The following is an 11471-nucleotide window of genomic DNA, read 5'->3' as shown; positions in this document are numbered from 1 at the left end:
GTTGTTGGAGCTGCTGTGTTTGTAGTTCTTAGAGCTGCTGTGGTTGTTGTTGTTGGAGCAGCTGTGGTTGTTGTAGTTGGAGCAGTTGTAGTTGTTGTTGGAGCTGCTGTCATTGTTGTTGTTGTTAGAGCAGGTGTAGTTGTTGTAGTTGGAGCAGCTGTGGTTGTTGTTGGAGCTGCTGTGGTTGTCGTTGCTGTTGGAGCAGTTATAGTTGTTGTTGTTGTTGTTGTTGGAGCTGCTGTTGTTGTTGTTGCTGGGGCAGCTGTGGTGGTTGTTGTTGTTGGAGCTCCTGTCATTGTCGTTGTCTGGGCAGCTGTAGTTGTTGTTCCTAAGTTAGCTGTTGTTGTTGTTGTTGTTGTTGGAGCTGCTGTAGTTGTCCTGGTTGGGGCAGCTGTGGTTGTTGTAGTCAGAGCAGCTGTGGTTGTTGTTGTTGGGGCAGTTGTAGTTGGAGCAGCTGTGGTTGTTGTAGTCGGACCAGCTGTGGTTGTTGTTGTTGGAGCAGCTGTAGTTGTTGTTGGGGCAATTGTAGTTGTTGTAGTTGGAGAAGCTGTCGTTGTTGTTGTGGCTGCAGCTGTAGTTGTTGTTGTTTGAGCTGCTGTTGTTGTTGTTGTTGGGGCAGCTGTAGTTGTAGTAGCTGTAGCAGCTGTGGTTGTTGTTGTTGGAGCTGCTGTGGCTGTTGTTGTTGGAGCAGCTGTTGTTGTTGTTGGAGCTGCTGTTGTTGTTGTTGTCTGGGCAGTTGTAGTTGTTGTTGTTGAGGTAGCTGTAGTTGTTGTTCCCAGGTTAGCTGTGGTTGTTGTTGTTGGAGCAGCTGTTGTTGTTGTGCTTGGAGCAGCTGTGGTTGTTGTTGTTGGACCTGCTGTCGTTGTCTGGGCAGCTGTAGTTGTTGTTCCTAAGTTAGCTGTTGTTGTTGTTGTTGTTGTTGGAGCAGCTGTAGTTGTTGTGCTTGGAGCAGCTGTGGGTGTTGTTGTTGGAGCTGCTGTGTTTGTAGTTCTTAGAGCTGCTGTGGTTGTTGTTGTTGGAGCAGCTGTGGTTGTTGTAGTTGGAGCAGTTGTAGTTGTTGTTGGAGCTGCTGTCATTGTTGTTGTTAGAGCAGGTGTAGTTGTAGTTGGAGCAGCTGTGGTTGTTGTTGGAGCTGCTGTGGTTGTCGTTGCTGTTGGAGCAGTTATAGTTGTTGTTGTTGTTGTTGTTGTTGGAGCTGCTGTTGTTGTTGTTGCTGGGGCAGCTGTGGTGGTTGTTGTTGTTGTTGGAGCTGCTGTCATTGTCGTTGTCCGGGCAGCTGTAGTTGTTGTTCCTAAGTTAGCTGTTGTTGTTGTTGTTGTTGTTGGGGCAGCTGTAGTTGTAGTAGCTGTAGCAGCTGTGGTTGTTGTTGTTGGAGCTGCTGTGGCTGTTGTTGTTGGAGCAGCTGTTGTTGTTGTTGGAGCTGCTGTTGTTGTTGTTGTTGTTGTTGAGGTAGCTGTAGTTGTTGTTCCCAGGTTAGCTGTGGTTGTTGTTGTTGGAGCAGCTGTTGTTGTTGTGCTTGGAGCAGCTGTGGTTGTTGTTGTTGGACCTGCTGTCGTTGTCGGGGCAGCTGTAGTTGTTGTTCCTAAGTTAGCTGTTGTTGTTGTTGTTGTTGGAGCAGCTGTAGTTGTTGTGCTTGGAGCAGCTGTGGGTGTTGTTGTTGGAGCTGCTGTGTTTGTAGTTCTTAGAGCTGCTGTGGTTGTTGTTGTTGTTGAAGCAGCTGTGGTTGTTGTAGTTGGAGCAGTTGTAGTTGTTGGAGCTGCTGTCATTGTTGTTGTTGTTAGAGCAGGTGTAGTTGTTGTAGTTGGAGCAGCTGTGGTTGTTGTTGGAGCTGCTGTGGTTGTCGTTGTTTTTGGAGCAGTTATAGTTGTTGTTGGAGCAGCTGTAGTTGTTGGGGCAATTGTAGTTGTTGTAGTTGGAGAAGCTGTCGTTGTTGTGGCTGCAGCTATAGTTGTTGTTGTTTGAGCTGCTGCTGTTGTTGTTGTTGTTGTTGTTGTTGTTGGGGCAGCTATGGTTGTTGTTGTTGGAGCTGCTGTGGTTGTTGTTGTTGGGGCGGCTGTGGTTGTCGTTGTTGGAGAAGCTGTGGTTGTCATTGTTAGGGCAGCTGTGGTTGTTGTTGTTGGAGCCGCTGTAGTTGTTGTGGTTGGGGCAGCTGTGGTTGTTGTAGTCGGAGCAGCTGTGGTTGTTGTTGGGGCAGTTGTAGTTGTTGTTGGGGCAATTGTAGTTGTTGTAGTTGGAGAAGCTGTCGTTGTTGTTGTGGCTGTAGCTGTAGTTGTTGTTGTTTGACCTGCTGTTGTTGTTGGGGCAGCTGTAGTTGTTGTAGTTGGAGCAGCTGTGGTTGTTGTTGTTGGAGCTGCTGTGTTTGTAGTTGTTAGAGCTGCTGTGGTTGTTGTTGTTGGAGCAGCTGTGGTTGTTGTTGAAGCTGCTGTGGTTGTCGTTGTTGGAGCAGTTATAGTTGTTGTTGGAGCTGCTGCTGCTGTTGTTGTTATTGTTGGGGCAGCTGTGGTTGTTGTAGTTGGAGCAGCTGTGGTTGTTGTTGTTGTTGGAGCTGTTGTGGTTGTGGTTGTCGGGGCAGCTGTAGTTGTTGTTGCAAGGGCAGCTGTGGTTGTTGTTGTTAGAACAGCTGTAGTTGTTGTGCTTGGAGCAGCTGTGGTTGTTGTTGTTGTTGTTGGAGCAGCTGTAGTTGTTGTTGGAGCAGTCATTGTTGTTGTTGTTGGAGCAGCTGTAGTTGTCGTTGCTGTTGTGGCTGCAGCTGTACTTGTTGTTGTTGGGGCAGCTGTAGCTGTTGTTAGAGCTGCTGTGGTTGTTGTTGGAGCAGCTGTGGTTGTTACAGTTGGAACAGTTGTAGTTGTTGGAGCAGCTGTGGTTGTTGTTGTAGCTGCTGTGGTTGTCATTGTTGTTGGAGCAGTTATTGTTGTTGTTGGGGCAGCTGTGGTTGTTGTTGTTGGAGCAGCTGTGGTTGTTGTTGTTGTTGTTGGAGCAGCTGTAGTTGTTGTTGCTGTCATGGCTGCAGCTGTAGTTGTTATTGTTTTGGCAGCTGTAGTTGTTGTTAGAGCTGCTGTTGTTGTTGTTGTTGTTGTTGTAGCAGTTGTAGTTGTTGTTGTAGCTGCTGTCGTTGTTGTTGGGGCAGCTGTAGTTGCTGTGGTTGGAGCAGCTGTGGTTGTTGTTGGAGCTGCTGTGGTTGTTGTTGTTGGAGCGGCCGTGTTTGTTGTTGTTGTTGGAGCTGTTGCAGTTGTCATTGCTGTTGTGGCTGCAGCTGTAGTTGTTGTTGTTGGGTCAGCTGTAGTTGTTGTTGGAGCAGCTGTGGTTGTTGTTGTTGGGGCAGCTGTAGTTGTTGTTGTTGGAGATGCTTTTGTTGTTGTTGAGGCAGCTGTGGCTACTATTGTAAAGAACAGAAGGATCATTTACAGTAACAGTAACATTTATATCCACTGCACCTATAATGTAGAAGTTAGTACTCATGTTTATCTGCGAGCAGCAGCTCTATAGATCACATTGTTAATGTGTTGGTCAGTCAGTCTTATGGTCAGTTGGTCTTTCAGTTGGTTCGTCCTTCAGTCCCCAAAACTCTCCCACTCCGGGTGGCCACAGTTTCTGAAGTCTGAGGCAGATATTTGTCCTGAGTGATCAATCATAATGACAATATTTTCAATATAACATCCTACATAGAAATGTAACAAATGCTTTTAAACGTCTGACAGATATATTGTAAATCACACATAAAGCTAACATTTCTACCTCAACCATCAGTTGCCGCCCGCCTTCGTATAGAGGCAGAAGACGAATAGCCAATTATGTTGCAAGAACAGTGGAATGCTTGTAGTCATGGCTAGGGTTGACACACACTTGTAGTTGGATTAGAGATTATATTGTTCAATTGTTTTCAATGTTCTACCCCATTTCTGTGTAATTTTTCACAGTTTGGCAAGTGCTTCTCTTGTTTTGTTTCAACGATAATATAAAATCACAATTTACTGTCAGGTTTCTTCATCTCAGTTAAAAAATCAGCCCGAGAACAATAGATGGAGGTCGTTAGAATGCATAAACACATGAATGTATGCGCACATGTGGTTGGCTGGATACTTGGCAGGTCACATAGTGGTCCAACTAACTTAACCATAGGTTTCATGTAATTTAAACAAACTTGGTTATGAACACAAAAAATAAAGTTATCTGAGGTATTTAAGTTTGAACAGACCACAACTTCCCTTTTGTCTTTGGTTACTGATTGTTATCTCAGGTTGGTGCTAGACTCTGATGTGTATTTGCATAAGAAATACTTGATGAGTGCAGGACAGAATTCTACCTTTAAGTCATGTCATTCCTTATACCTTTTGTTTTAATTATTTTGTATCAAGACACTGTAAAGGCAATTGAACTAATATCACTCAGCTTACCTGTTACAATCAGGAAAATTGTGATGATCCGTGCCACGCCCATCTTGTCTTCCTTCTATAAATAAATAATCAAACAATGGAGAGATTCATTGCTGCTGTCACCATGTCGAAACGTTTTGTACAACAGTGACTAGCCCATAGAACCATTACTTTCACTCTCATGTCATTGATGGAATCCCTGGGAACATAGAATGTGTTAAAAATCTTCGATAGATAAAACAATAATTTTACCAATCTAAATTTAATGCTAATACTTTTTCTCTGTGTATTTCCTGTTTTTAATGAAAAAAGCCTTTATTCTGAGAGAACACAAAATCATTAAATTCATACTTGCAGCCCTCATCTAAAGGTACATTTTACATGCCAACATCATATCATTTTTTATCATAATACTTTTAAACATCATTTAGAGTTTATGTCTCGATTAGATTTTATCCAGATAAGAGATGACAGAATAGACACGTCTACAACAGGCACAGTACTGCAACAGGCAGGTGCACTGAGTGAGGAGGACTGCTGTTTAACCATCCTAATCACTCAGTCTGTGTAACTGTTCAAAAACATAAAGCTGACTGAAATGTCTTTGTGCAAAAAACTGTACACCACTTATGGAACAGGCTAAACCTGAACTCTAAAACTGTAATGGGGACAAAAAGAGATCCCTTCAAAAATCAGTAGTGGATCACATCCTTATTTTTTGTATCTGACCAATTGAATTGTTATACTTATTTTATCTGATTTTAATACTATAATGCTGGTGTGTTCCTGAAACAGTGCATCTTTACCATGCTGAGAAAAAACTGCTACATGTGCCGAAAAAAAGAGAGAAAGCGCTGAATCGGAATTTATAACATATTGCTAAGAAAACATCAAAGGTGCACTATGTAGTTTTGGATAAAGAAAAAACAGTATTAATATTAACAATATTAATAAGGTAATAATACAAACTTATAAACAGTTATTTAATACACTTCCACATAAACAAGCTGCCCTTGAGTGGAATAAATCAAAACTACATAGTGCACCTTTAACTTCATGTAACATTCACTTTTTACCACTTTAAATGTGATATAATGTGAGAATGAAATAAAAATATTGTTGTAAATTTATACAGTTTTAAAACTAAACACACAAACATCAAGCAGACTTATACAAAAGTTTAGATATAGACTTAAAAATGTACTTACCCAAAATTAAAATGTAAGATGAAAAGTCACACCTGTAATATTTTAAACCTGTCACCAAAGTGACACTCCACATCTATGGAGGCCTTTATATATCTCCACTGAACAAAGGCTAGTGACGTTACTCATACCTGATGCATTTAGCTGAAATGCTTTGACACCCTCAGCAATAAATAAACTTAATCATGCCTGTCATTTTCTTGGCCCAGTACAAAGGCATACTCCCATCTTTTCGTCTGTGAAAGCTAGAGGTACATTCCTTTGTGAATGTTGGCTGGGGTTCAACAAGTGTGACAAGTAATGATACACAAATAAATATTGAGCCAAGACATGAAAACCAAAAACTATGATTATGGACTATTCAAACACTGGAGTAAATCTGTACAGTAAAGAGTACATAATTTTTATGTACACATGGAAAGAAAAGCATCTCGGTTTTATTTCATATTTTTTATCCAAATAAATACAAACCCATGATCCATTAACATGATCCAGTATGAAATCGGCATATTTTATAAATAGTGAATATCATCAAATCAAATCAAATTTTATTTATATAGCCCAAAATCACAATCACATTGCCTCAATGGGCTTTACAGTCTGTACAGTACAGTGAATACAGTAAACGACATCCTCTGTCCTTAGACCCTCGGAAACTTGCCATGTTGATGGAAAAAAGACCCTTTTAACGGGGGGGGGGAGACGATTGAAGAAACCTCAAGAAGAGCCACAGACAAGGGATCCCTCTTCCAGGACGGACAGACATGCAATAGATGTTGCATGTACAGAAAGAACAGCAAATCACAGTTTACAAGTTGCATTGAAAGAAAATCTGATACAAATTACAATATATGAAAAGTATGTGGATCCAGGAGACAACTGAGCAGGACAAGGCATCGCCAACTGGTGCCCGAGCCACACAACCTCCTGTCCACCGTGGTGACCTGGAAGAGGGCAGGCCACACAGGATAATTAGTAATAGATAGAGAGATCAGAGTGCAGAGGCCTCAAAATTTACAGGAATACAGTTATAAGGAGATAGTGAAACAAAGGAGAGCAGTGATCCAACGGAGCCCAGGGTGTGACAATCACGATCCGACAGTATGTGGGGCTGCAGGAGCCAGGAGAGGTAGGTGGTCCCAGGGCCCTGAGGTCCATCAGAAGGGAGCCTGAATGAAAAGAGAGGTGGAGGAGAAAGAGGATGGGGAAGCTATAGAGAGTGAGAGAGTGACACAGCTTGCAGCTTATCTGTATGGGTTTTGCTTTCAACATCAATATCAGTGGAAAATACAGAATTTTTAACAATTACAGCATATTGTAGTAAAGACAATTAAAACTGCAGGTGCTTTTACAGGGTTTCTGCAGGGTTCATCCTGTCGAATTCAAGACTTTTTCAGACTTAATAAAATGAATGAATGGATTAAGCAATAAAAATGAAATACAAAATTGAAATTTGCCCATTATGACCTTATGGGTCAATGAGCTAATGTAGCTTGTAACATTATCATTATTATATAATGCATCCTGTTGTTCTTTTTGTTTACATGTTTGTTATCACAACACATAGCTTTTGGCTTCCATGACGTCTCAGGTTACATGGTTTATCCCTGTGTTGTTTCTGCACTTCACTTCCTGCAGTTATTTTTAGCCACCAAGTGCTTGTTTTCATAAGTCAGACTGGTCTGGCAATAATCATATGACTAATAATTATAACCGTGGCAGTGATGCAGCAGATTTGGAATATACATTTACAGTACAAAGTATTTGCATTAACTGCACCAACAACTGCATTGCAAGTACAATCTGACAATGAAAAAAAAATTTAATTGTATTGTGGCCTATTGTTCAATAGGCAGTCTGCGATATTGTGATATTTTTTTTCTAACCCTTTGACTTCTGAGATGAGATCTAGCAGTACTGTGGTTCTACTTTGTGTTACAGAGATCTGAGAACAGAATTATATTTGTTGATGAAGTTTCTCAGTCATCCAGGTCTTCGTAATTTTAAGTGCTGTATCGTAGGCAACTGAACCTGTTTCAGTTTCTTGAAGATGTTTCACCTCTCATCCAAGAGGCTTCTTCAGTTCTAATTAACGGGAGGGGAGTTGTAGGCTTTTAAACTCTATGTGGGAGTGTCCTTACAGAGTCACGTGTAAGCTCTGAGTTTCAGAGTTGTTAGGGCCACTTTTGGGTCGTTTACCCAACTGGCATTCATGTGGTTCGCTAGGGCTAGGTGAGCCCCGGTGTTAATTGTTGTTAAGCTGTCTGGGGAGGGAACTCAATACTGCATTGTAGGTGGGTGATAAGTATGTCATAGGCCACCTCCTGTGTTCCCCTCGACACATGTCCTTAACACAGCGCCGCCCCTCCCTAGACGCAGAACACGCGCTGTGCGTAGGGCCCCAAGATCGATGGGGGGCCCCATTTTGCGCAAGGGGACGCATTCTCCGCTAATGCGCAAAGGATGCGCATCGCTGCCGTGAGGCGCGCTTAGAGCACCGAGTCAGCCCGAGTTAGGAGAGAAAAAAAGAGACGAGTAATCTGACATCGCACACGTTGCCGCAATGATTGACAGCACGCAGCATCTGACCAATCAGTGAATCATGTGAATTTCACCTGTGAATCAGTCATTTTCTTGTCTCAGTATAATTGTACAGCTACCACTTTCTTTTGTCCTGTGAAACAAGGTGCTGGTGCATTCCACCTTTGAGAATGTTGAAGGAGGTTCAACCAATGTAACAAGTTATGATACACAAACAATTACAGTTTAAGCAAAGGAAAAAAAGTAATATGCTGAAGTAATTGCTTATTTAAACACATTAAACAAATACTGTACATAATATTTGTAGTTATTGGAGTAAATCTGTTTATAGATGATATGATACATTTTAAATGCACATCAGTGTTTCTCTGAGTGAGTGCAGTAGATCCAGTTGGAACCTGTATGAAATGGGTTTATTAAATAAAATAATTAAAATAATGTTTAAAGTTAACAGCATATTGTTTTAATAAAGGCAGGTAAACTGCAGGTACATTTACAGGGTTTATCAACAACATAAAATTTAAGACTTTTTAATCGTAGTGTTTTTAGTGTTTTAATACCATGCATGAATATTTTTAGGCCATATTGCAATACATGATACATACCTTTAATATCTCCAAATCTCCTGGGCAACAAAATCAAATCACAATATTTTTTATCAAATAGGCTCTAAATCGATATCACTTGATACATTTTTTTTTTTATTGGACAATAACAGAAAAACAAAACACTGCATGGATGATTACAGGTTACAAGACATTATACTGACAATTCAGTTACAAGTGGCACAACCTGAAACATAAATCTGATGTTTAAGTTAGCGCACACTTTTGTATATTTTACTTTAGGTTCTCCGACCTTTAGGTCACCACTGCCCAATAATTATTATATTTAGATATATCACAGGCTCTTGTAGAATTAAATATTGAAAATGTTTTCCTCACTCAGGAGTACATACTCTTGATTACACATCCATTAAACCCACTCAGTGAATCTCAATATAAACTCCAAAAGGAAAGGTTAAGTGGAAGTGGATCTAATCTTTTGTATACAAATGCATTTGTCTTTAATCATTTATCATTTAAATGATTGACATTTTTAATCATTTATTTCCTCTGTTACACGTCTATTTTACTACTAATTATCTTGTGTGGCCTGCCCTCTTCCAGGTCACCATGGTGGAGAGGAGGCTTTGTGGCTCGAGCACCACTTGTCGATGCCTAGGCCTGCGCAGTCATCTTCTGGATCCACACACTCTACATATACTATAATTTGTATCAGATAGTCTGTCAATGCAACTTGTAAACTGTGATTTTGTTGCTCTTTTCTGTATTTGTGACATATATTGCATGTCTGTCCGTCCTGGGAGAGGGATCCCTCCTCTGTGGCTCTTCCTGAGGTTTCTTCCATCTTCATTTTTTTCCCCAGTTAAAAGGGTTTTTTAAGTTAAGTGGAAGTGAATCTCATCTTTTGTATGCAAATGCATTTGTCTTTAATCATTTATAATTTAAATGATCAACATTTTTAATCATTTATAAAAAATGTTTACATTAGACAAGGACAAAGTTGTATCACATTCTTATCACATTACTCTTATGCGGGTGCCAAAGACAGTCTCGCCACTCTTGAGACACTGGTTACATCTTTTCCTTGTGTCACAGTCAATTATAATGAAGACGTGAGGAAGTGATAAAAAGAAAAGAGGAGTCAAGGATGCAGAATTTTAGTCAAATGAGACGCCATTCTTTCTCTTTCGACATCTGAAGCAGTGTCAGTTTCTGTGTACAAACAGACAGCTGGATCCTCTGTCACTGATAGATGTCTAAATAATAACATGCACAAATAATATATAGCTACTGCCAGTATAAGCATGTTTTTTTTATAACTGACCTCCAACTGGCAATGTGAAATAAAAGTCTCTCTGCTTCCCCTTAAAATGACTTGACTTTAACAAGAATCTGCATAGTACTTAAAAACTGTATGTGAGCTACAATGCTCTAAAGCTGAATGCACTTAAGCTGTTTCTATTGGCTGTAATGTTTCCTTTTTATTAATTGTTTTGGTCAACATTGATTGATATTTTGCTTGCGAATCCATTATTTCAAATAGTGTAAAAATCCTGTATCTCATAAAAGTATAGTTTTGTATCCTTTTATTTTGCATCTCATGTGACTGAATGAACAAACACACATATTAAACAAAATGTGTTCATTATAATTGTATTATTATCCATACAGGTTAAAGGTAGAAATGATACAATGGAAAGAACATCTTTGTGGTGAAAGATAAAAGTTGGTTTATGGTTCCTTTTAATAAATCAGACCTATAGTTGACACAGATACACTTTTACAACTAGACAGTGAGTTATTAAATTAATACAATCATAACATTTGTAATGATAATACATCTGAGTTAGTTATTTGTCCCATGACAAAACTGTGATGATGCAGTATCAAAGCAGCATGATAAGCTGCTCTACCACTAAACTACAGTTATCTACAGTTATGGGACTTAACAGTATCATCTTGAAGGTGCAAGATGTAAGAATTGGCCACTTGTTGATGCAAGGTCAGTCCAAACAAATAGGGGGCAGCATAACAGAGTAACCACTGCTGCTAACTGTAGCTGCCGTCAGCTAGTTAGCTCAATTAGCCATGCAGCTAGTATTTCAGACTGGGGGCTCAGAGTGGTATTACAAGAGAAGGTTGGCAGGGGCTAGCTTGTTAAACTGCTATCTTTGGTAGACATCTCTGCAACACAATACATACAGTAGATGTCTTTAACATAACATCACAACTGTTCTTTTTGTCTGTTCTTTTTTAAATTTTTCAAACCAAAATTGATTGCGAAACTAAGAATGAGACAGGGATTGATTATCTGTACATTGTATTCAGTGGCTTTACTGGAAACATCTTCAGTATCATGCGATGCACTTGTTTTTAGCCAATTTAGACAGTAGAAACTCAGTAATATAGTAGAGACCGTTTTAAATTTTTGTATCCCAATCATCATGAAGACGTAGTATTTTTTACTCAAGTTGTACAAAAATACAGAAAAGCTTTCAGAATACACTTGTGTATGATAATATAAATACATATAAATAAGAAAAGTGACTGGATAATCATACAGGGCATTGTTACAACATTGTATATTTCATGAATGCTATGACATTTGACATAACTCTGACTGGATCAGGGTTGCCGGAATATGATAATATGAAGTATAATATTGGCTGATTTTCTTTGAGTGAGCAATTCTTAAATAGAGTGAAACTGAATGTAATGTAAATAATGTTGACATATCAAGTCTAAAGGTCTTACCTTCATGTTCAATTTCAATCCATTTGGTTGTA

General features: G+C 39.7%; 1 protein-coding gene across 1 annotated transcript; it reads right to left on the bottom strand.

Moving 5' to 3' along the window:
* Positions 1-406: 406 nt before the first annotated feature.
* On the bottom strand, positions 407-11445 carry LOC311251268 (uncharacterized protein; the record flags this gene model as incomplete). Its single annotated transcript, XM_084343645.1, has 3 exons — positions 407-826; positions 1367-1567; positions 11440-11445. 3 exons carry the CDS (start codon positions 11443-11445, stop codon positions 407-409), a joined length of 627 nt encoding a protein of 208 aa, XP_084199771.1.
* Between the last annotated feature and the right edge of the window lie 26 nt (positions 11446-11471).

This window comes from Pagrus pagrus, assembly GCF_965226575.1.
Source record: "Pagrus pagrus genome assembly, chromosome: 22".
Taxonomy (NCBI): Eukaryota; Metazoa; Chordata; class Actinopteri; order Spariformes; family Sparidae; genus Pagrus; species Pagrus pagrus.
This window is presented reverse-complemented; position numbering and strand designations above follow the sequence as displayed.